The sequence below is a fragment of the Crocodylus porosus genome, unplaced genomic scaffold (assembly GCF_001723895.1).
Source record: "Crocodylus porosus isolate Cpor-Errol unplaced genomic scaffold, CroPor_comp1, whole genome shotgun sequence".
Classification (NCBI taxonomy): Eukaryota; Metazoa; Chordata; order Crocodylia; family Crocodylidae; genus Crocodylus; species Crocodylus porosus.
The window spans coordinates 67,861,870-67,888,038 of NW_017728947.1; the positions used below are offsets into that span (position 1 = coordinate 67,861,870).

The window sequence follows — 26,169 nt, forward strand, 5'->3', positions numbered from 1 at the left end:
CGCGTCGTGTCTGAAGTCCTGCGGAGCCCGGGGACCGCCGCCGCCACCCGCCTCGTGCCCGGGGACAAGCCCGGCGCGGGAAGGCAGAGTCGCCGCTCCCCCGCGCTGCCGAGGTCCCGCCAGGAAGAGGCGGAGGCTGCGGGACGCGCGGGGAGGCTGAGCCGTGAACAAGCCCGGCGTCCTCCTGCACTTAAGGTACTTGCAAGCGACTGCCGCGATGTTAAAGGCCTCTGGCTGTAAGTTTCGGTCCGCTTCAGGCGCCCCCGCCTCCCCCGAGGTAATGAGAATAGGAAATTCTTTGGTCCGGGCTGCTTCTTTTTTTTTAATCTAAATCATTTTAGACAGTGCTGTCTGGACGATGGTTTTCAAACCCCCGAGTTGCATTGGGACATGCTTCCTTTGATCTCAGCCCCGCGGCCGCGCAGTTCGTTGCGCTCAGGCTGCTGCGGCCGGCGGAGCACAGCGGGGACCGGGGCTGCCGGAAAGGAGGCAACCCCACGGGGACAAATGTCGAGTAGGACCAAGCACCGGCACCCTGACCAGCAGTCACCCAGTTCCCCTCTTCCACGGTGAAGGCAAAGTCGGGCTTAGCGCCATGCGAGCGGCCGGCCTTGATGTTTTCTCTGGATCTGGGACTTCGCGTGTTTTAAAAAAATCAACTCCCTCTTCGGCACCGGCCGAACCGTGCAAAACACCGGTGTAAACGGTGACTTGAATCTTGGTTCTTTCTCCCTTTATACTAGTCCCAGTTTTATGCTCAACTATATCGAGATTTGTTTTTCTCAGGGACACTTTGCTGTCTCTCATACCCAAAAGGCACGGGGCTCGCTGCATCCTAACAGGGAACGATATTTGGCAGCGGATCCCTGACTGGGCCTTGCCAGCCGGCTGAAAATCGATCCACAGCTGCAGCAAGAAGTAGCAGAGCCGCCAGGGAGGTGAGTTACGCGAGAAGCTGCAAAAAGGATGGCGGGGGGGAGCCTGAATGCTGTAGAAGGGAAGGTCAGCCTTCACCACCCCTCTTTGTTTTCTCGTTTGTACGTGTTTGTTTTAGGCTCCGCACTGAAGAAAGAAGACGGCTGCTCTTGCCTTTCTAGATGGCACATCCTCCATTAAATCCGCCTTAAATCTGCGAGCCGTCGCGTGTGTTTGCCTGCCTTGCTCCGGGAGGTGTTTTCGTGCCTGAAAGCCTCGGCAGTGGTTGTGTGGGGGCTGCCTCCACGTCCTGACGGCTCGGTCGTGCTTTGACTCGCTCCTACTTGGCGTTTCTCAAAGCGGGGTAGGGAGCGCGGCAAGGGCGGGGGGAGCCTGTCACCCCAGTGCCTGCGGCGACTGTAAGGGGATCCCCGATCCCGTCGGGGGTGCAGCCAAAGAACGAGCGACGCGGCTTTAGGACAGCTGGGGGGGACAACTCCCACTTGCCGTCCATGAATCTGAGCTTTCCCAGCATCTGTGAGACCTGCAGCCACGCTAGGCGCTGGCGGGATAGTCAAAGGACGTCTCTGCTTTTGTGAAACAAGGACTCGTATTCATACCCCACCCCGGGTTTCAGAGGTTTTAGTGGGCGGACGGCTGCCGGGTGCAGGCTGTGGAGCTGGGTGCGACCCTGGCGAGGCGAGCTGCTTTGCAGGGCCCCCGCAGCACAGCCGGCAGCGCTGCAAACTCGCGGCACCACGTCGAAGGAGGGACGGGGGGGAGTGCCAGGGGGCGGGGGAAAGGGCCGAGACGGGAGCATCTTTGATCCGTCCCCCGAGCTCAGGTGCGCCGTGCTCTCCGTGCCACCACGGCCACCCCCGAGCACGGCCCCTCGCGGCCTCTGGGAGTCCTGCTCCCGCCTCCACCCGTGCACAGCCTGGGCTCGGGCGCTGCCGCGGCGCCGGGAGCCGCCGGAATTGCTTGCAAATGTCAAACTAACGCGCGGTCCGGCAAGGCGGCGAAAATCACGTGTGGACAGGCCGTATGTATGCCTCCGAGAGGCAGGGGAGTCGGGGTAACGCAGCTGCGCTGAAAACCCTGAAAAGGAGCCTGTGTGTGAAGGAAATTTCCTCACAGGGAAAGAAAGAAAGAAAAAACAAACAAAAAAACCCGCTCTCTATTGCTAATATACTCTCCCTTCAGTATTAAGCTAAATGTCGGCATGCGGGGGGGATTGTCATTTTTTTTTTTAACTTCGACTTAGTTTTGTTTAACAAAAATGACAACGATTCCTTTATATCATTAAAAAAATCCACTTGTGCTTAAAGCTTAGCTTCATTCATAGTATCATAGTACTTCGGGTCGAATGGACCTAAACAGATCATCAGGCCCGACCCCCTGCCCGGTGCCGGGATCACATCACATCACCCCAGCCTCCTCTTGAAGACCCCCAAGGTAGGAGACAGCACCACCTTCCTTGGGAGCAATGATCTTGGCAATGATTCAGGTGCAATGATCCTTACTGCTTTCCTTCATGCGCGTGCTATGATCTTTCTGAACCTTAATGTCCTGCCGCGGGAGCTCTGAATTCAAGTATTACCTGTAAGTGTTACCCAGAACCTAGTGGCACACCTGAGTGGTTTGGCTTCCTCTTCCAGAGAGTTTGTGTTATTGTGTTGGCCACGTGCTTCTTCTGGACAGACAGGCACCTGTCCTAAAAATCTTATCTTGATGAGATTTGAAGTAGAGGAGAGGATTAGCTTAATTTCTTCCCCAGAAATAGTCGAACAACAAAAAAAAGCCCCTTGCATCTTTGGAGGTTCTCACTTCCCACCCACCTTATTTTAAGCATTTCATGTTGTATAGGCTTAACTTTCAAACGATGGCCAGACACTTTCGGGCAGAAGGAGCCTTGCAGCTGAGGCGTACACAATTACCGTGATTTAAGCAGCCGGGTTTGGTCACAGGGATCCAGAGGGACCTCAGATATCCTGTTCAACCTCTGATGCTCTTTAAAATAAGGCGTCTAATGTCAAACGCAGGGAAAACCTCTAGGATGAGCCAGGTATCCAGGTTGTAGCCGTATTGCTCTAGAGGAAAAAGCAATCTGGGCTTATGGCAGAGGTGATGTCTTTTATTAGACCAGTAAGATTTTTGCCACCAGAAAACAACAAGAAACCCCACCCCAAAAAACAAAACAAAAAAATCTTTAATTGCAAGCTTTTGGGCACAAACATCCTTCATCAGGGTGAACCATGGATTTTGGTGTCTTACTGCTTTATGAAAGATTTCTAGATTTCTAGTTGGCCCGAAGACATTAGTACCTTTGCTGATGAAAAAGTGCTTATAACGATTCAAGTATAAAACGGCTTTGAAGGCTAGCATTGCACGTGTGCTCACCTGCGAGGATGTTTAAGTTTGTGAAGCATTTTTGGCACTTAGTCTATTTTTCCCATTGGTACCATCTGCGGCTTATAAACTGGATAATGGACGGGGCGTAGGCAACAACACCAAAAAAAGCCGGGCGAAGTGGTCAGCGGTTATTTATTTCCAAGGCAAGGGGCTGGTGTGATGCCATGCACCTGCTCGTGACTTCTGGCCCTAAGGTCTTGACTCCCGTGTGACTGATGTGCGCGTGCCGATAGGAAAAGGCGTCTGCGTTTCAGGAAGAAGAAAAAAGAGATGCCGGCGGTCCCCGCGGCGAGGATGTGGCGCATCAGGCGCCCTCCGTGCTGCTCTTGCAGCTCAGGGCTTTCTGGTGCCTTCCCCACCGCGGCGGGGGCGGGGGCGGGGGCAGTGCCCGCGCCGCCTGGGCGCTGCGGCCAGCCGCTCGGGTGCAGACATCGGCACCGCCGGAGCTCGGGGCTGTCCCTGCCGCCGGGCACGTTCAGCCCGGTGCGGCGGGGAGATGGCGGGGCGCAGAGGGCAGCGCCGGGGAGCAAACGAGGCAGCCAGCTGCAGCGTCCCGGGAGCTGGGGAAGAGCAGCAGGAAGCGCCGTGGCCGCGCAGAAAGGGCCGGCGCAGGGAGCGCGCCAGCCGGGCCTGCCCAGCCGCTCCCTGCCTCGGGCGCTGCGGCCGCTCTCGCCCCCGTTAGGCAGACCGTCCCTGCACGCCGCTTCCCTCCGCCAAGCAGGCGATGGGCCGGAGCGAGGCGCCCGGCAATCCCAGCCGCAGCCCGGGGCCTCGCCTTTCCGAGCTACGGCCCGTCGCGCTGGGATTCTCGTTTCTCTCGGGCCCTTTGTTACCGAAGGAGGGCGTTAGCCTTGAGCAGCCGATTAAGCAGCTTCGCGTCGTTGCACTACCGCTTCGTGTCCCCGCCCGGCAGTGAGGAGGTCTGGCGCGGCAACACCCGGTGGAAATCACTGCTCCTCGGGGAGCCGCAGGTGGAAATCTCGCCTCGCTGCACGGGCCTCAGTGGGATTTCCCCCGGAGGCTGCTGTGAGCGTGGCGGGCTGAAGGCTGGCAGGGCTGGCCATCCCAGCCTTCAGCATGTTTCTTTGAGGGGCCCTGGTGTCTTCTGCAGCCTTGCCCTTATGGTACTGTTAAAAGTTACAGACGTTTTGAACTGCCACTCTCCTCCAAGACCAAGGCTTTCTGTTGTGCCCTGTTCTCTTTGCTTCCGGGTCCTTTCCCCCAAATTTCTCCAGTCTTTTCAAACCTGATGAAACAAGGGTTCAAAAGATTTCCCTTTAAGCAGGGAGGAGAACTGCAGTAGGAGGCAAGCTAATAAGCTTTCATGTCAAAATCAAATGAGTGCTTGCCCCTGATAGAGAGCACGCAGATTTGAGAATTGTCCTCCCAACTCCTCAGGTTGCTGATTTCTCTTTTTCCCTTTAGCCCTCACAGCCATCACATGCTTTACAAGAGGACTTGACCTCAGGAAAGAGAGGGAAGATGTCCTCTGCCCAGCAAATTGTCCCCTATGGCAGTTCCATGTCTATGGAAATGGTGTTTATGCCTCCCTTTCTAGCATCTGTGGAGCAGCCATTCACAGGTAAGACAGATGACTAGAAAATATTTCTTGAAAAACTTGTTCTTCCACAAGTGCTAAATCCTAGATCCTACCAAACTTTGGGTTGGTAGGAGAAGGAACCTCCTACTTACTTTAGAAGAACAAAATATAATTGAATAGGAAATTCCACACTTTCTGTCTAAGGACCAGTCCTGGCAACATTTACTATTGAGAGTCGCATCAAGTACAGTGAAATTTCATTGACTGCACTGGGACCATTGCAGTGAAAGCACTAGTCTGAGTAGTAATGATTCTCACAGACCAGAACTAGTGGGATGGACATGAGACTTGGTCTCTTCTCACCCATCGCCATCTTAATAAACATCTTCTCCTTGTGTAAGTCTACAATCACTGCAAAAAAATGAATTATGAGTACATCTACATTTGTCTTCCTCTGATGGCTGCGCTGTAGAAAAAGGACATGCTTCTACTCCAGTTAAGCAATAGGTAGGAGTCAGGTGTTTTGCATCTGGTTTTCAAGGTCTAGAGCTATGTTGTTGGCAAAGGATGAGTCCATTACTAAAACAGTTTTCTTTGTTTTAAGTTTGAGGTTCTCTCTGTTGTATAAAGGATTACATAGGCATAACTAAACATGTTTGTGACTGTTTTTGCTGACCAGTTTGCTTCCTTAAGGCTGCACGTCTCCATCTACAAATTCCATGCATGTAAACACCCCTCATTCTATCATTAATTAGGCATGCTAAATGCATTAGCAATATCAGCATCAGGAGAACAGCTCCCTTTAAAAAGAAGGGAGAGAATAACCCTCTAAAAATCTAAATGCAATTAAAACAAACAATTTTTGTTTATTCTTTTCATATGAAAGCTTCTATATTGACAAAATCTGAACATGGGGAAGTTCTGGATAGGAAATTTACTTTCCAAACCAAGGTTGGGCAATGGTCCAGATACTATCCTCCACCATATACTGAACTCTTCCTGAAGTCCTAATTTTCAGCCATTTGTGTGCACTGTAGAACCATTGTAAGAGCAATCACTTGAACCACATAGCTCTTGAGTGATTGCTTATTAGAGTCAAATACCTAAAGTTGCAGATAAAAGATTTTAAAAGGTAATAAAAAGAGCACACGATAGAGACTTTTGATGCTAGCTATTAAAATGAAGCACTTCACAAACCAAAGGAAATTAAATTTCCTCTGAAGAGTTCTTTACCTGAATTATGAATAGGCCCAATTGATTGAGTTCAGATCAAATTTGAGTATTTATTGCCAATTCACGGCTTAATTCTCCAGTGTTGCTCATGCCAAGTAGTGCTGACTTCTTCAAGTAGTCCTCTTTACTTCAGTGAATAAATACTATATGGCCCATTTAAGAGTGGCAGAATTTAGATCCAGATAATCCCATATATTGCAGCATATGTAAGTTTCTGTGAAAGTTTTGGTATGTTATATTAAAAAGCTTTCTTTCTTTTTGCTATGCCAAATTATTGGCAGGATATCTTTAGTGAGGAGAAAAAAGAAGGGGGTTATATCTACCATGAGGGGAGTTAAAAAAGAATTTGAGATCATAATACCTGGCAGGAGGAACTGAACTAGAACTACTGAGCCGTAACTGATCCTTCAAAGTTCCTGAGCTGGTGCAATATTGAATTACACAACACTTTGCCCAAGCTGAAGATCTGACCCAATAGATACTTGTTTAACTCTTACGTGTTGAACATTTCTTAGCTTCTAAAGCAGGGGTGGACAATTATTTTGGGCAGAGGGCTGCTTGCTGAGTTTTGGCAAGCCATCGAGGGCCATACGACAGGCAGCTAGGGGCAGATCAATATTAATTTTCTAAATATTTTAGGGGTCCTGCTGGCCGGATAGACTGGTCTGGTGGGCCACATCCAGCCCCCAGGCCACATTTTGCCCACCCCTGTTCTAAAGTCTAGTCAGAGGTCAGATGTTGAGTCTGATCTACAACTTCCACAATTCTTATGTCACAAAAAAGTAACAGTTCTGCTACATTGGCTATAAATTATCTATAGGACAGCTTAATCGCAAGGAATGTACAGATTTTCTGAGTTACTTTGGTTATCGCTAAGGGAACATTGGCAGAGACTTTGTCTGGCGAGGATAACTGGACTTCTGAGCCGAGTTAGTCAATTGGGAAGCTTTGGTTCATTGCCTGCTGCTGTCAGGCCAAATGTAGCAGGGGGGCAGGGGAGGCAAAGGAAGTAGAACTTGGAGGGTAGGGAGAAGCTAGCAAGGAACCCAGCTCAGCTCAGTGCCAAAGACACCTGTGCAGATGATCACAGCCAGGCAGACCAGCCGCATGAAGATACAGCTGGGAGAAGTGCTGTTTCAGGGGAGGGAAGAAGTAGATAAACTTTATGCAGTAACTGGAAACTAGGTCCCATCTTTTGGTCCCTGTGCCCCAAAGTTGCTCATTTAGCTGCCATCCATGACTTCAGGCTGTCAGGAACAAGTATCTTTGTCCAGGAGGTTCTACCAGAAATGCAAACTGCAATTACATGCTTAAAAATACATCTCTGAGTGAGGGGCATGTCTCTTATTTGGAAATTTTCCGGCCCCACTTCCCTCACAGATAGGGAAGGAAAATCTTGATTCTGTTTTCTCTCCCTGTATAACACATGTAGACTTCCTACAGACATATACAGGACATCATGTCTTATTAGCATAAAGACATGGCATGTGGGTCTGTAAGAAGTTTGCTTTTAGGCTGCAGGATTAAGTCAAAGTACATGGCTTTTTTAAAGTGTACGTTACCAGCTCTGCTTTCCTCAACTTCTGTCTTTCCTCATAGTGGAACACTGCCCCTGGAGTTAAAGACTAATGTCTTCTTCTCTTCATGTTGACATGTTTTTTTCCCCTATATTTTCATAGTAACATTAGTTCTGTCAATTGCATGGACAGCATTTTGGCATCATTTTGTAACCCTTAAGCAGTTTCATCAGTCTGATTATGTTACTTTGACAGCAGTTAAGAGAACAGTCACTTGGCACCAACTCATAACATTTTCAAAAATAACTTGTGCGTATGCTAAGGGATCTGATGTGACTTTAATGGATCCCAAAGCACAAAGAAAGTTCAACCAAAGTTTTGAGGCAAAATCGTTTTTGCTTTTTTTCAACCGAAGACAGTATTTCCATTTCCTAATGCTGGATTTTTCTTGCTGCTCCAGCAGGTGTTAATAGGATGGTTTAGTTTAAAACAATATTTTAAAAGCTAATTAATTCTCCCTCCCATATAAGTGTAGAATTGCTTTCCCCCAGCTGAAAGAATCTTAGTCATCTAAGTATCAGGTTGGAGGTTAGCTTCCTCCTTGGAAAAAAGACATTAAGAGTCTGATAACATCAAGTTAGCCCTTCATCACTTCTAGGCTAAGTACAGACATTTGGGGGCAGTAGGGGGAGGTTAAATCAATTTAAAATGGCTGCCCAATAACAGGAAAGTCAGAATGGGGGGTTAGCCGGGGAGTTGGGGATCCAGCAGGCTGGAAGGGATCAGGAGTCTGCCAGAGGTGGGGTGGCAGGTGTGACCCACGAAGGGTAAGGGGAGCAGGCATGACCTGCAGGTATGATGCAGGGACAGGCAAAACCCATGAGGGGCATGGGGAGCAAGCATGACAAGTGGGTGGGATGCAGAGGGGGGTAAGCACGACGTGTGGGTGGTGTGGGGTCCTCCACAGCAAACCTACAGCCCCATCCCTCCCCCACCTCTCCCCACCAAGGCTTTCTTGCTGAACTCCGGCAGCAGTGAACACTGATAAAAGTGGCTGCACCTGGAGCGGCTTGTGGGATGGGGGCTGAGAGGGCTGGCTAGAGGGGAGACAAGGGGCCAGGGGAGCAAAACATAGACCAATGTGGAGAAAGGGGGGAATGAAAAGAGCAGCCCTGGGGCTGCACAGGGGAAGTGAACAGAAGTTCCATGTGGCAGTTTGGCCTAAATCAAATGAGTCTGCAACTATCCAGGTTTTATCTTGAAATGGGTTCTGCAATTTTTAGACCAGTTTGTGTACATGGGACTTCTGTTCAGTTACAGGTTTAGACTGACTGCCAGTCACTGAGAAGGGCTCTGTAAGTGTAAGGTCAGCAATGGGACGAGACAAGTTTACATTGGGCGGGCATTTTGAACCCAATATAACATCCCAAATGTCTGTACTTAGCCCTTTTAGTGGTATGATAGGTAAATTGATATTCATGCCATTTATCTGCAGAAGAGATGAGTCTTTAAAACTCTAGTTCTATTTGCCCAAAGGGGTTCAAAATGCTTTGGAAAAGACCCAATTGAGAGACTTCCATTAGTTTTGCAGAGGGTATCCATTAGCAAAGGGTACTCCTTGTGAGGGTACTCCTTGTGAGACCAGAGAAGTGGTTTTTGCTGTCCTTAGCCAATATTCCCCTCTTCTGCATACTATGGGACAACAAGATGGGCCTCTTTGCATTTATTTAGCTGGCAAGTGCTTTGGAATGAGAGGCACTGTGCAGATTAAACTGTACTTATTACTAGCAGTGCAGCTGAACAAAGGAAATGGGTGAATATCTGTGGGGCACTGCTGTCAGGCAACTAGGGGCAGCAGCAAGAAATGTGGTGAAATGAAATGAAAGGGGTTCCTGGAAAATATATGAAGTTCCACTGTTACCAAAACAGCCCTTGGCACGTAAGATTGGCACAGGAGTAAAGCATAGCAATTTTGTGAAAACAAGTCATTTTTAATGACAGAAACTGTTTTCTTTTCTCCAGGAAAGCCATTTTTCACTGCTAAGGTCTGACACAGGCCTTCATGCAGCATGAATTTCATTATCATGAAAACAAAATTCCAAATTCATTAATACAAAAACAGAAAGATGAAAAATGTGGCTCTTTTACTTAAGTACATATCATCATTGATTCAAAAATATTGGAAGTAATAACCTAGGTAAAACTAATAAAAAGAGGTAGAAGATAATTTAATAAAATCATTTTAATTATATTGCCTAATAAAATATCAAGGGAGTGGGGGGAATGGTAATGATTTTATTTTTCTGATAAGCTTCTCTCTTTAAAAAAAATCAGTTAAAAAATGCAAATGCCCAATTTTCAGTTAATAGCAAGGAGTGTTAACAATATCTGCAAAGAACATATACTCAAATAGATACCAATTTTGGTTTATATAACATGTAAAAATAGAATTAATTTAAAAAGTGTCTAAGCTAATAGGTTTTTCTCGAATAAACAAACAGGATAAATCTCTGCTATTCTGGTTTCAGAGAAGTGATCTTCCAGTTTCAACAAAAATGAGCTTCTTTGTAAATGATTCCATGCCAATCAAAATGGAAAGTCTGTACAAAGTAGACAAGATTGGTCATCTTGTGACTAAAATAAACAAAACATTGTCAGGAAAATTTATGATGTTGAGCCTCCAGTATGAAATGTTGAAGTGAACTGGCTGATGTTATACAAATAAGACATTCAAACAAAGGAAATGAAAAGGAATACTAAGCCTTTGCCATGAACTCAGTGTCTATATCGGTTAACACCAATACAAACCAAATAACTTCACCGATATTGGAAACCAACTCTCAAATTTAACATTGGGTGCAACTTTTTGCTCCTTCAATTTTATTTTTTGTACTAGCTGCATTCTGCCATCACTAGGGCTTGAAACTTTCTGGTACTAGTTTTGACTACAACAAACAATAAGGCACCCCTATGAACTGGAGGAGAGCACCCACCCATGTTAAGTCTGGTATGTTTTTAAATAGGCTCATTTGTTATTTCCTCCAAGTTAAATCAGAACTTCTCCTTCTTGGATCAGCAGTTTTGGTTAAAACAGGAAATCACTAGTCTGTGCCTTTCTCTTTTATTAAAGAAAATTGTGGTGCTCTAAAGTCCTATTGCTTTTGTCAACTTTAAGTTATATTCTCTTCTCCACTAAACTTGTGTAAATCCAAAATAATTCTACCACAGGCCCCCTATCTACTTCTGTTGCATATGTATGCAAATGTCATTTTCCACATTATTTTATTTAGGAATGTCATTTTTTTTTTAATTTCCTTATTTAATTTTGAAATGTCATACATGGATGCAGTGGTAGAAACATGACTTAATATGCATGAAGAACTACACTATTGTGATATATAGATGCAGATATTAGCTATATTAGAAAATCTGTTGTAATGGGCTTGGACAGTTAGGTAGATTTTTTTTTTCTCCCTACACAAGAGCTCAGTTGGTCAACATTTGTGCTGGGGCAGCATGAGGTGCAGACCCAGGGGGAGCATAGGACTGTGGTCACAACTCTTTGCCTGTGCGGCACATCCACAGTGCTTAAACTGTTGGAAACTCCACTTATGAGTCAAATAGCATAGGTGGGAAACATGTTTAACAACCATTCAAAAAGTACTTAAAATAAAATAAAAAATCTCTTTTGCTTCCTACTAACACAAGAAGTTCCAGCCTAATGTAATTTAAAGGGGTACAGGCTGTAGAATAATATAGACCCTACTGTGGAATATTGCACTTAATTATGCAAATACGTTTTAAAAATAAATCATCCTGCCCATGGGCAGATCCAGGAGAGGAGTGAAGTGGATGGTGAGCCATTACTTATTAACACTCTTCAGTAACTCCACACCAACACCATGATGAGTACTCAGTTAATTTCTTTTGTCCCACAACGTTTTTATGAGCATAGAAGTTCTTGGCCTCTTTCCCCATTCCAACTGAAATTACTTGTTTCCAATCTTGTAAGATTTTCTTTTTTTTTAACTGTACATGTAAAGATTTTATTTCAGAAATGGGTTGTTGTGCCATTTTAACTTGTTTCTATTTCTGTAACTCTGGGCATATCTACATGTGCAATTAATGAGCATTTACAGACATGCTCTGGGAGGTAGGGTTGAGGGGACACTTTAATTAAAAGTGCCCAGAGCATCATGTGCATCAGTGTCCCCACAATGAAAAATGGTGGCAGGATGCTTTGGACTAAAGCTTGTTCAACAAGCTATAATTCAAAGTGCCCCACTGCCATTTTTCAGCACAGGAACACTGATATACTTGATGCTAGAGTCTCAGTAATTACCACGCTCCAGCAGACTTAACAGTCTGCTCTATCACGCTGTAATTACAGCGCATTGGAGCAGGCTCCCTGCACATGAATAGGAGCCCAGTGTGACTGGATATACTGTGGCTTAAATTGAGCCAGAGTAAACTAATCCCAGTGCCACCATCTACACATGTATTTAAGCACCGTAATTAACTACACTGCCATATACCATTGTTTCTAAGGGACTATCTGGCAGCACAGTAAATTAGTCTACCGGGCCCCAATTGCTGCACACGTATAGACAGTGCAACAAATTAATCTACTGTACAGTAAAGCTTTTCATGCAGATGTGCCCTCCCTGTATTAATTGCTTATACCTGCTCTTAAAAACTTCCCCTACTTTTCAAACTTGAACTAATAAAAAAAAAATTAAAAACCCAAAACATTCATATTACCTTTTCCATGGACAAGATTACTCCATATTCATCTCTACTTTTAAAATGTCATTGTGTAATAACATAATTAGCTGCAATTAAAATGTCTGTCTTGTAGTAATATCATTTTCTTTTATCCTAGTGGGGTGATCATCAGTACAGGAGGGCCTGTAAGAGTACAAAGCCTGCCCGGGGAGGAAAATTATCCTGCTGCGTATGCCAACGGGATCCAATCTCAGGCACTCACTAGATGGGCTTCATCTTTCTCAGTGTCCAGTAGGTGGATCACATTTATTATTCTACAAGACCTATTTGAAATGTTAACCAAAATCTTAATGGCCTTCAATTCCATGTCTGCATAATCAAACTAAAGGCCCATGGGAAGAAAAGTAGTTGATTTTCTCTCTTTTTTTTTTTTTTTTTTAATTGTGTGAGGAAAGTGGAGGATAAAACAAATCACTTCAACGCACTATTCTAGTTGGCCTATTCAATCTGGAGCTTCAGTTGAATTGATACGAAGAAGCAGACCTTACCCTTTGACCAGTCCACTACTCTTTCAGGTGTTAAGCACTCAACAACATGCATCCTAGGGAAATGTACTAATAAGCAGTCCTGACAAAGGCCTCAAGGAAAATTTCTCTCCTTATGTTGTAAGAAACCAAATTGGTAGCTCCTAATACTCCACTGTGTTTTTTTCATTTAAGGCCTTGTCTTGTTGGGTGCTCAACTCCCATAGGACTGAGCACCTTGCAGGATTAGTTCCTTAGTTAGCTGCAAAGTGATTAGGTGCCTCCTTTGGATCTCTACAGGTCACATATCTGTATAGAAACTTCTGTTAAATGTATGTAAAACAAGTGAAAAATATGTTGGGTAGCCCCTCAGCAACATTTTGACAAAACATTATTGTCTTCTTTTCAAAGAATGTTCCAACAGAAGAAGGCATATTTGGTTTCTGGACTGATTATTTTTACAGGAAGAGAAAGCCTCGTTATTGTTGACATAATTTATTTTCTATTAATTAGCTCATATATTCACCTGGTATCCATTACTAACTAAAAGGTTTGAAAAATGCTGAGATGCTTCGAGTTCAAATTTCTTACTGGGAGACAGAAGTTCCCAACACCTCTCAGGATCAGGCCATGAATTATAATTGCATATTTGTCTTAGCTCACAGGCTGGTATTCAATTAGTCATAAATTGTATGTATTTCAGAGTTGAAGGCATGTGGCAGAAAACTTGATTACTTTTTAAACACTGACGTAATTTGAATGCAGTCAGGTCCAACATGCTTATCTTTTCAACATTATAGGGGTAAAGAGTGTAGCCCTTGCAGCTGCTGGACAACCAGTATCAACAGCACGTCCCTCCACAGGTATGAAATATTTGTGTAACAGGATGTCTAATGGACATCTTCCAAAAGCATGAGGAAAGCACCATGATTTATGAATAGTGGATTGAAAGGCTAAGGCTCATAGGTTATGCTTATCTTTTTAATGAAGTAATTTATACACTGTTTTCTTTAACTAAAAGTGTATAGTTTACATGCAATATCAGGAAACATTTGTAATCTGTAGGGCTGATTCTGATCTCCGGTATGTTAATCTAAATTAACACCAACTAGAGTGAATTCAATTTTATACAGGTATTTTCAGAACAGATTTATAGTTAAAGAAAACAGTTCTGTGCTCAGGTTGCTCATTTCCATTAATTAACAAGGACGATAGAGAAGAGAATACTTTCTTTTTAAAAGAGAGAATTTGAAAGATAGTCTGTCAGTTCAGTTATTGCACTGCTCAGCTACTTGAGCCACTCCACTCAGTCTTCAGTTCAAACATCATGGGCCAATTCCTGTTTGGGTCCTTCAGAATTACTGCTTTCACACCTCCTTCTTGGGGCTCTGTCCTCCATTCACAACTATCTCTTTTGTCTCAGCTTTTAATGCAGCAAAATTTTGCCTCACTGGTAGCAATACAGCTTTGAACCACATTTACTCTGTCAAAGAAATCAATTACACTGGTTTAAAACAGTTTGTTCTTGACAGATCTAAGTTGGCTGCTGCCTCTACCTGTTTTGTCCTCTGGAGACCAGATTCTGTCCCACCCTTGACTTGGGTATCCAAGTGCAATTCTATTCCGTCCTTCTCGAGGGTTTGCAAAACAGTTAACAGAAAAGGTAGTTCTTCTTTCTCCTTGCTGCTTTTTTTGTGATTCACTCTTAAGGGTCAGATGATCCAAATCAATATGGATTTTCAGGCACGTGAACACAGTGGAATTAAATCACACAGACATCCAAATCCAGTTAGGGGCCCAATAGATGGAATAGAATCTGGTCCCAGGTGCTTGTAACTTGACTGTTTAGTATTTTGTTCTAGCATCTTTCCAGGTATTGTCATTAGACTGAGTGATGACCCGTGGTCCTACTCTTCTTTCTCTTTAAAAATGGATACAACTTCTTTCTTTTTACTCCTTACTCTCCAGAAGCAAGTGGCATCAAGTTTCCTGTCTGTCCTGCAGTGAAATGCTGGTACTTCACGTCATCATAACTTGACTTCTATATCCACAGTAGACATTCTTTGCTATAGACAATTTAAAGCAAAAATGGTACCCCTTTTTGCTTTTCCATTGAAAATTGTGTGCACTAATAAAATAGGGTCCAATTGCAGTTAGTCCCCTACCTTCTTCCTCTATTTATACCAGTCTCAGACTCTCTCTATTTACACCTTTCTTAATATTTTTTTTAACTTAGTTTATCATCATTTCTGTTGTTTCCTGTGAAAGATTCTTCTACATATTACTCTTTGTGTAAAGACCTTTTATTAAGTTCCTTCATGGTGAGATTGCCACAACCCTCACATAGCTATCCAAGAAATATAATTGCTCTGGTTTTGGAGAGGAGGCTGCATTACTCACTTGCTACTCCCCAGTAGGAATAGTCTTAGCTCCAGAATCCATACACTAACCAAATAGCTGGCCAGTTGTAGAGAGAGGAAGTTAGCTACTTCATGAAAAAAGGTAGAGAAATGAACTCATTTCCTATAGTAAGAGGGAAGGCAGGAGTCACAGCTGATTATCTGATCTGCTCATGAAACTGTGCAGCTGGATGTCATGCCTTAATCTGGACAGATTGCAAAATTAAAACATAACCCATACCACCTTCTTGCATTCTTTTAGCTTCAAGGCATGCCATCTTCTCTTCCATTTGTAGGTCCCTAATAATTTGTGCTGTTTCCTACATTTTAGGAAAACGACCTAAGAAACCCCTTGAGAAAAAGACTGGGAACAAAGGTAGGAATCCACATAATTAACTTATGCAAAGCAAAATGCTAATGTTTATTTGACTTTATCTTAATCTAATTATCCTGGGTGTTCACAGAATGTAAAGCAGATATTGCTTTTCTGATTGATGGAAGCTTCAATATTGGGCAGCGCAGATTTAATTTGCAGAAGAACCTTGTTGGGAAAATATCTGTGATGCTGGGAATTGGAGCTGAAGGACCACATGTGGGAGTTATACAAGCCAGGTACCCAATTTATTTTAAGGAATATTTACAAACTGGGTGATTAATAATTAGAAACTGAAGAATATGAAAAACTATCAGCAGTAGCTTTCTTCTCAGAAATATGAAAAGCTGAGAGACATCCAACTAAAATCACTTAATTATAGGAAACTAGATAGCTTACAAGAAGTTCCTAAGGCAAAATATATTATTAATAGAATAGACTTGAACAAGGTACCTCCCATCCACTGGTATATTCAGTAGCATCCCTGTAATAATAGGAGCAATACTGAAGAATGTATTTGGCATTTTTCATCTCAGTTAACAACTAGAAAAAGGAATCAAGCCAGCAATATTGACCTGCCCTATATCTTCATAACAGTGAGTGGCCTGTGGGCCACTTTTGGTCTGTAGACCACACATCAAGGTGACAAAACCTTTCATTTCTAAATCTCCAGATTATATACAACATGGATAATGACAGTTATCCCTTATGGTAGTGTTTTCATATCTATGAAGAAAGTTAGTTATCTCAGTCCAGTCCTAAATAGATACGTATCCCATATACAAAGAGACAACTGTGGGAATATGTGATTAAAGTTTGACCTGATACTGGCTGTGCTGTAGAGAACAAGATCTGGGTGTCTATGCTTTCAATCCAGTTTGATTCAGTCATATAATTCACCTTAGAATGAAAGAGAGGAAAAAGAACTCAGCAGCTGGGTCTGGGAACTCATATTCTCTCCAATTCTTTTAAGCAATACCATGAATGTTAATACAATACAAAAAAGAAAGCATCTTTTGTCAAGCTACAGGTTCCAATGTCCAGTATGTCTAAGGATGGATTTAAACAACACAAATCAACTCCTTGTAATTTTCCAAAAGACACCAGCAAAATCCATTTAAATAGCAATGCAACTTCCAGCACAGTAGTGAAATCTTTTCTTAAACTTCACAGAACTACATTTAGTTTTGTGGTGATCATGATTCAAGTACTGTAGACCTGTTGTTGTATGGTAGTAGCTTTCCAGAATGTAACAACTTTGGTATATTCTTCTGGGATATAAGTAGTAAAATCTCTGCTTTTGTCTAAAAAATGGTTCTCACCTGCGGTAATCTAGCGCCCCTTCAGGAGTGTGTTGCAGGCACCACAGTGCAGACAGTCCTGTATGCACGGCTGGGGCACATGGACGTGCTCTTGCATTAGGGTTGTGCTGGGGCACCCTGACTTGAAAAAAGTTGAAAACCACCGATCTCGAAAATTAAAACATCTGTTGGATTAACAAGTGATTTCCTAGACACATTTTTCATCAAGAAAGCATGCTTTAAAATATGGCTCTGTTTCTTCTGTAGTAAAAAATGAATAAGAGTTAAGATAATTTTCCAAGGGGTACCTCAAGTCTAATGAGGTTGAAAACCATTGGCCTAACCTATTCTTAAAACTATACAAACAACCTTGTCACACAACCACCAGGCATACTGCCCCAAAATACCAAGAACACCCTAAGTATTACCCTAACACGTAAAGCAAGGGAACAAAGGCATCATCAATGTCCTGCCACTGCAAGGATGCAATTTGTTAAAATATACCTGAATCAAAATAATTGTTTGAACTGAAACACAGACAGGGCTCTATACAGGGTATAAAAGACATCAAAAAATTATCACAGAGCCCCCCTCCCATACACCTGCCTGTATCAAGAGCAACTCTAGTGGAATCAAAAGACTTGTATGAATATAAAACTGGGATGAAGGGAGAATCATTCCCAGAAAACAGAAGAATTATCAAATATGTATTTGCTATCTTGGGATTATAGGGTGTTGTAGCATGTTGGGGTCCCAGGGGTGGCTGTGATGTCCCCTGGTGGCTCCATGACCATGCCCTGCTCCGCCCCTAGGGCGCCTTCCCTTCTTGCCCACCACACCTTAATGAAATACTAGTAATAATAGGGAGGCTGCCCACAGACCTTCATATGGCTCCAGTCCAACTGGTCCCTTGCTGGGTTACTCTCATCTCAGGCCCTTTACTGGGCTGCTCAGGCTGATGGGGCCCCGCACAGCATCCAAAGTCTTAGGGGCTAATTACATGACTAATCTTCCCCTACACCATGCCCCAAGCCTCATGGGCGTTACACTATCATTGTTCTCCTGTTGGGGCTTCAGCCTTGTCGGCCTCTGTCCCTTTACTCTCAGCTAGACCTTCTAGACACCGATGGGACCTCCGTATACACCCCTTACATTCCCAACCCAAACCACCAGTATAAGGGTAACATAACGTAAGCCCCTGAGCTATAACATAAACAGCAATATTGGAAGCAGCCCCCTGCCATTTTAAGAGGGCAAACCTTCCTTCACCCCTTGTGCTGGTATACCTCCCAGCCTGGGCTCCATGTGAGCACCCCGAGCCTCACTGTTCCTGCAGGCAGCAAAGTCTAGCATCCCTGGGTAGCTCTCCTGGGCAGGAGTGCCTCACCCTGTGGCTGGCAGGTCTAGACCAGCTTGCTAGCCCAGACATTAGGCTTATATGCTCCTAGGGCCCTGCCCACTTCCGGTGGGTAGGCTGCCTGCAAGTGCCTGCTAATTGCCTCATTTGCCTGGGCAACCGGCAGCTGCTCTACTCTGCCTAGCCGGCAGTTGTTCCTCGCTGAGCTGCTTTTATCTGAAAGGAACAGGGAGCCCCAGGCTGTCTGTTACAGGCACTTATAGACATACTTCAGGACGTAATAAGAGTGGCACTGAGAGCTGCTCTAATTAAAGCTCGTGGAGAGTCATGTATCAGCTGAAGGACCACATGTGGGAGTATTAGCATCCCCTCACTGAAAAATGGCAGCAGGGGTATTTTAACTAAAGCTTGTCGAATGAGCTTTAGTTAAAGTACCCCCCACTGCTATTTTTCAGTGTGGGGACACTGACACATATGATACTGGAGTCTGCGGGAGTATGGTAACTACCACGCTGTAATTACAGTGCGTTGGAGCAGCCTCACTGCATGTATATAGGCGCCCCTATACTCCAACATACTGACCAGAACAAGCGAAGGCATTTGCAGTTCAGCGTTTTGAAGAATCAGGCCATTACTGGAAATGCAAAATGAACCCCATGGTGTTTCTTGTAACTTAAAAAATAGTTTTAGACCCTCATCCTGTATTAGGATCCTCTAGGGCAAGCTGATCCCATTCTTCAGCTATAGGGATCCATTCTAGTAGATATGATGCTGAATCAAGTCTTTGAATTAATAAAAGTAGTTCTTTTGAATTGGAAATGGTATCAGCTGATTTTTACAATTGATGTGATACAAGTAGTTTAAGCTTTTTTCAGTCTGTTGTTCACCCTAAACTGGGAGTAATTCATTAGTGTACAGTGATTTATTTTTAAATGGTCATGTTCACAGTGATATATTCATGTTTACAGTGATATAAGTAAAAATAAAATTTGTTTGCATCTAAGTATATAAAATGAAACTAAACACATTTTAAATTAAGCAACCAAAAAAAATCCACACCTTTACTTAACGGTCTTTACTTACCCTTGCTCTAAATCTGATTTGCTGTGCTATGTTTAAAATAGTCACCAACACTGCAAAAATGATAGTCTCAAATCTTTCATTATAGTAACAGTTAATAATTTTATTTATTGTTATTTATTTTATTAACTGTTACCGGAAAAAAATGGATTTCTAGATTCTGAATGAAAACAACAACCAGTTCATTTTATTATTAGTCATGCGTGGCTTTGTTCTGTTGGGTTTTTTTAACTGGTGTTTTTATTTTTCATGTAGTGAACATCCAAAAATTGAATTTTATTTGAAAAACTTTACTACTGCAAAAGATGTTTTGTTTGCCATAAAGGAAATAGGGTTCAGAGGAGGCAATTCTAATACCGGTGAGTACAAGCCCTGATCAAAGGAGAAATTATGTGCTTTTAGATCTGCTACAAAGCAATAATCTAATTATTTTACTCTAAGACTCACAATCTAATTATTTTACACTAATACTTACAGTGAGAACAAACTGTATCCGAACATTATTCTGAGCGTCACTTGAAATACTACGTTAAAATGCTGACCATCAAAAATTTAGTTTTTAGAAGTTATTTTAATATATTACCTCAAAATACAACTGAGATAGTCATTTCCAACATTGAAATGATAACTGAATTCTTCACTTGTAACAGCTTTGTTGCTTGAAACAAATTCATATCCTATAGGATTATAATTTCATTGTCATAGAACAGATTACAGATTGGCTGAAGTAAGCAAGAGCAGAATTTCTCTCTCAATATCCATTGGAAAATACTACAGTTTACAATGATCTCAGTCCTCTCCAGTTAAAAGCAAATATCATGCAATATGATAGAAATACAGCTAATTTGAGGAAATGAAGACTGCTAACATTTTGTGTTTTCGCATGCAATGTAGTGTGGAAAAAGCAACTCAACATAACTAAAAAAATGTTTTCATTTATAATCCCAACAGTACAGTCGTAAGAGTTCTGCCTGTGGAAAACTGAAATTACATACAAACATCCTTTGTACCAAATGTTCTTACTTTCTCTGTATGTGGGTGACTTTTTCAGGCTGTGATGCTCCCATCTAGGTACTTTTAGTGAAAACAATCATTTCCTTTCTGCCTGCTATAAAAAGGTGAACTCAGACTTATTAAATTAATGCAGACACTTAAAATCCCAGTTCCAACATAACTTTTCTGATTTTCTTCCTTCTTTTCAAAACTAGGAAAAGCCTTGAAGTTTACAGCTCAAAGATTCTTCTCTATGGACAATGGATCACGCAAAGGGATTCCTAAGATCATAATAGTTTTCTTAGATGGCTGGCCCTCAGATGATTTAGAAGAAGCTGGTATAGTGGCCAGAGAATTTGGTATCAATGTATTCATTGTGTCTGTAGCAAAACCCACACCTGAAGAGCTGGGAATGGTTCAAGATATTGGCTTTGTTGACAAAGTAAGCAACATATTTTTTTATATTATTTAGTTTCCAATTGTAGGTGTTACATATTCCAAATGACAAATATACTGAATTCCACATGAAGGCACCCAGGTTTCTGCTACTGGACTTGTTCAAAACCAGCTAAAAGCTAGCACAGCTCCACAGGTCAGAGCCTAGCTCTGGCCAACCCCAGGGACCATTGAATGGTATTCTCAAAGAGTTCTCCACCTACTGCAGCAGACTAGCCCCATCCCTCTAAGCATCTCTGCACCACCTGTTTCCAGGTATTTGTCCTCCTATTACTAAATTATATAGTGGTAATAACACTTAACTAAGATCTGGAAGACTCATGTTCAAGTGCCTAATGAATAGCTAATTTATATAAAGAGTGAAATAGCTCCACCAGGACAGAGGGAGAAAGACCCAGCCTGAAAAATCCAAGAGCTTGCTGGGCAGGGCATTCTCTGGAAATGTAGGTTTTAATTTAACTTCTGGCTATCTTAGGATCCTCCTGGCACAGCTGGGTTCCTTAACGTTCCAGCTCTGCTCAGACATTATATAGGGAGCCTGGGCCCGTAACTTAGGGCTGAATCGGCTACCATCAGAAGCTATGTCCAGACGACTGCGGCTGTGCGGTATGTGGTGCTGCAGACACGTCCAGGAGGGAGGCACTGTATTATTAAGGAAGTGGGCCTAGATTTCTACCAGACTGATGACTAAATAGAAGGAATTAGACATCTGACTGTATGTTGTATCCGCAATTCATGCTCCATACAGGACGGCGTTGTAAAATCAGAAGCTGTCACCAAAAACTATACATTTATTTTAAAGCTAAATATAGAACTCTCAATGCTTTAGATTAGTTAGCCCTTTAATTTAATAGTTGAATAATACAGTCAGAAATTACAGCTTTTCTCCTTTACATTTATATGAATATTGTAAAAATACCTAGCTTAGAACCCACAGGAACAATGGGGTGGGGTTGAAATTTGACATGAAAGGTATGTCTATACTTAGTTCCACCGCCAGATCCACAACTTCAGCCCCAGTTTGCCAGACAGCCTTATCACAAACCTCTTAGTTCAGACTGTGCTGCCCCAATCTTCCCCTGGTCTGGTTCTACCTTGCAGTGTTTTCAATAATTACCAGAGTATCATGAATCTATCCTTAAGGCCTAATTTTGGGTGAGAAGCTTCAGTCAACTCGAGCTGAATTTCTTGTTACATCTCTTTTCTGAAAAATATCAGAGTCCAAATACTTGTCATGCTTTGAAATAAAACATTTACATATGTTTTTTGATAGTGCATTCACCAGAAGGCTCTTTTTTGTTTTGCTTTGCTAAACAGGCTGTCTGTCGGAACAACGGCTTCTTCTCTTACCAAATACCCACCTGGTTTGGTACTACTAAATATGTAAAACCTCTTGCGCAGAAGTTGTGCACTCATGAGCAAATGTTGTGCAGCAAGACCTGCTATAATTCTATCAACATAGCTTTTTTGATAGATGGCTCTAGTAGCGTGGGAGACAGCAACTTCGCCCTTATGCTTGAATTCATCAGTAATGTTGCCAAAGCCTTTGAGATCTCCGACATTGGCTCCAGAATTGCAGCTGTGCAGTTTACCTACGATCAACGTAGTGAATTCATTTTCAGTGACTACACCACCAAAGAAAAGGTTCTCACTGCAATCCGGAACATACGTTACATGAGTGGTGGTACTGCTACTGGGGAGGCCATTTCTTTCACAAACAAAAATGTGTTTGAACCGGTAAAGAATGGACCCAACAAAAACTTCCTTGTTATTTTAACTGATGGTCAGTCTTATGATGATGTAAGAGGGCCTGCAGCTGCTGCACACAAAGCAGGTAAATGATACACCTATGGAGATAAAGCTACTTCTCTAGTATCTTTTCTTGCAGAGATTTCAGCCACATTTGTGACTATTAATTCTCATTTTACCACAGAAAGTGACTTGGGTATTGTTGCACCTTTTGTTCAAACTATTAGTCCAGATTTTTGGAGCCCTGAAAGGTTGTTTGTATGAGGATGAGAAACCGAGATACGAGTCACATATACTCTGGGTATAATTGTATTAATTCACAAAAATGCGCATGTGAGCTCTCATGTCCATAGACATGGAAATAGCAAACAGTTGCAGGCTATTTCCTTGCTTGAAAATCTCCGGCTTTGCAACTCTTGAAAGTGCTGGTCTCAAGAAGTTCTGTCTTGATGCTTCATCTCAGGGCTGTTTACTACAGGAAGGAATTCAAGTATTCCTTCTCCTGGGCCTCAAAATGCATGTGGCATATCTCACTGGTTTTAAACAGGGTCTCTGATTTTTTTTGGATTCAAGACTCACTCAACGGCAACTATTAGCACCTTTCAGCATAACATTTAAACTGTATATTCCAAATTAGAAAGATGAGATTGACCAGTAGAAGTCACAGAATTTAAGACTAGAGCTGATGTTTCCTGGTTCCTAGCTCGGCACACACTGAACACTCGATAATCCTACCCATTTAAAAATATATATATACAGAACTCTGATTCAGTCAAAATTGTATAAACCAAATATCCTATCTGCAAACTGGAAAGTTTTCAAACTCATGTCATCGGAACTTCATCTGACAAAAACATTTTCTGTTTTCCTATTAGTTGCTCTTTAGATCTTTCCTTCTTCCATTACTGACAATTGAAACATTTTGTAATTTAACTTATATAAGCTAATCAACTTATTTCAAATAAAAATCAAATCTAAAAGATCATGATAAACTCCAGTTAGAAGATGATCTGTTCTTAAATTTGAGATGAACATCATTATCATCATCATTCTTTAAGGAAGACAATTACAGTTAGTGGTTTTGGCCAAAAATGTTCTTGAGCTGCTGTCACTTGAATACAATAGTGATTCATTGTTACTTTCCATAAAATCTTTTGACAAGCCAATTAATCCAACAGGTTGGATTCCTATTCCTGATGTGCACTCACACTACTTAATTGTATCACTACTGTCTTCATGCACGGCATTGTATAAAAATATCCTTATAGGTTACCCCATGGTTTCACCAGGCTTCTTACTGAAAGCAGGCATTCAGGGCCTGATGCTGCTACTTCTGCTGCTCTGGTGCTCAGTGATGAAAGTCACATCTATGAAAGTTATTTTCTTTTTATTTACAAATATCTCAGGTTTACAAATTGTCTCTTACTCTATTCTAGGTATTACAGTTTTCTCCATTGGTATTGCTTGGGCACCACTGGATGATCTGAAAGCCATGGCCTCTGAACCGAGAGAGACTCATACTTTCTTCACAAGAGAGTTTACAGGATTGGAGCAGATTGTTACTGATGTTACTAGAGGCATTTGCAGAGATTTCTTGGACTCTAATCAGTAAAGGAGAACCTGTTGGATATTACTACTTCAAAACTAAATCAGGAAAGCTGAGAATGTCTCTCTAAAGTGCAAATGTTCCATTCGTTTAATATGCAGTCATAATGTGTTTGAAAAAGTTGCAAAGGCTGCCTTCTGCTTTCTGTATTCAAACAAAGCTTTCATTTAACAAGTTGTGTTTAATTAAGGATTGCAGAATTTGGCCAAAGGTTACCATTTTAAATATACATTTAACATCCCAGAATTTAAATTTAAAGCTATGCATATGTTACACTTACAAGATATCAGCTGTATAGAGAAATAGATAATAACTTAGTTCTCACATTAATGTACTGTCATTTACCAGATGTCACCTCATAAATGAAAATAACTTTAAACATATAACACAACAACTTTTATAGGATCTATACAAATTAAGATACTACATTTATTCCAGGAGGCGCTGTTAGTATTGTAATGAAAGGACTAGCCTGGGAAACTGTTGTTTTTACAGAAATATTTTCAGTATCAGGTGTGCAGCAACAACTATTACCTTAAAACTTAGCATTTGAGTCAGTTCTGATTGTTCCAAACAAACCCGGGAGTGGCAGACTTTACATACATAGGTTGTCTCTGGAATGAATGGCAATTAATTCAAATTAGCTTCCATTTTCCTGGGAAAAATATGTCAAGACACTTCCCAGGTACTTAAAATGGGACAGTGGATTTGCACTTCCATGGAATCCCAGGATAAAAGAGTTTATTCAGTGTGAAATTTGACCTCCATTTTACCCATCATGTAGTTTCTAATGTGATGTGTGTCAGATCTTTTAGGCCTTATCACCTTGGCAAAATGTCTTCCAACTGCTATTCAATGTTAAATTTCCAGTAAATTCAAAAGGTCTGATTTTTCTTCTCTACCTTCCTTGTTGGACAGTCATTTAAATATGGGTTGAAAATGCTAGTATGCTTAGTAGTGTTTACACGGACTTTTTTAGAGGTATAAATGAGGTAAAGTTCAAGGCACAGAACAAGGGCCAAAGCAATTATATTCACCCTTCAAATGGGAGTTGAGGACATTAAGACTGAAAACCAAAAGTAGCTCAGATGACCAGCTTTAATTTGCCTACAGCAGTTTACCAAAACCAATAGAGAGGACTGTAAGTAGGAAGAGGGAGAGAGATGGGACATGATGACCAGCAAATGATTACTTTTGCAGCAGCTGTTTGATACCAGTTATAACATCTTTAAGCCCTTACTAGTGTGGGGTGTTAAACATGAAAAAGTTCTTGAACATCTCTTCCATTTGCTTACACATATAAATGTACACATCTTTGAGATTAAAATTAGCAATTCATTGCAAGAGGTGTTCAGACATCTGAAATTAACAGTACATTTTGATTGAAGTATTTTTGGATAACCCAGTTTATTTCAGGGAAGATTCTGTTAACAAAACAGCACTTTCCTGTTTAAATATTAGTCTGGGGTTTCTTTTATTTCTTTCAGTTTGTGCTATTGGTTGTACAATTCTAACTAGATATGAATGGTACAGAAGGGATGATATTTATCAGGCTTTTTGTAGTGTATTTTTTTTAATAACTTATGACTGGCAATATATTACACTAAACATGAATGGCAAGGATGCCTTGTATTTTTCTATGATTGTTATCCTTAATTTTATGTGTGTTTTTAGATGTGGTTTTCAGCTATTGCTGTAAGAATCAGCCACGTATTCAGAGACAACATCAACATTGTGCAGACTATAAAAGTTTTGCCCAGTTAGCTTTAACTTTTTTATATGAAAATACACGTATTGCAAGTACATTTTTAGACTGGGACAGCAGATAGGTATTACTATTCTGTAATGCAAAATCATTCTGTGATGAGATAAACCTCCTGTAGTACAGATCAGATATGTCAATAAAGCAAACAACATAAAGAATGCAAGTATCAGCATTATTTTTCATTACTGAATTGCAAAGAAAAAAGTTAAAGCATCCTAACAACT

General features: G+C 42.0%; 1 protein-coding gene and 1 long non-coding RNA gene across 2 annotated transcripts in view; both read left to right on the forward strand.

Moving 5' to 3' along the window:
- The window catches only part of COCH (cochlin), a 26,616-nt gene extending 447 nt beyond the window's left edge, over positions 1–26,169 (forward strand). Inside the window, exons 3-11 of the mRNA XM_019552295.1 lie at positions 4,753–4,909; positions 12,500–12,633; positions 13,667–13,729; positions 15,597–15,641; positions 15,730–15,877; positions 19,632–19,735; positions 20,585–20,811; positions 22,143–22,659; positions 24,011–26,169. Of these exons, the coding sequence (XP_019407840.1) occupies positions 4,753–4,909; positions 12,500–12,633; positions 13,667–13,729; positions 15,597–15,641; positions 15,730–15,877; positions 19,632–19,735; positions 20,585–20,811; positions 22,143–22,659; positions 24,011–24,186 (1,571 nt within the window). The 3' untranslated portion in view covers positions 24,187–26,169. The remainder of the gene's footprint in view (positions 1–4,752; positions 4,910–12,499; positions 12,634–13,666; positions 13,730–15,596; positions 15,642–15,729; positions 15,878–19,631; positions 19,736–20,584; positions 20,812–22,142; positions 22,660–24,010) is intronic.
- LOC109321550 lies at positions 295–1,132 on the forward strand. The gene is made up of 2 exons (XR_002104082.1): positions 295–938; positions 1,055–1,132. It is a non-coding gene; the product is annotated as an uncharacterized LOC109321550 (long non-coding RNA).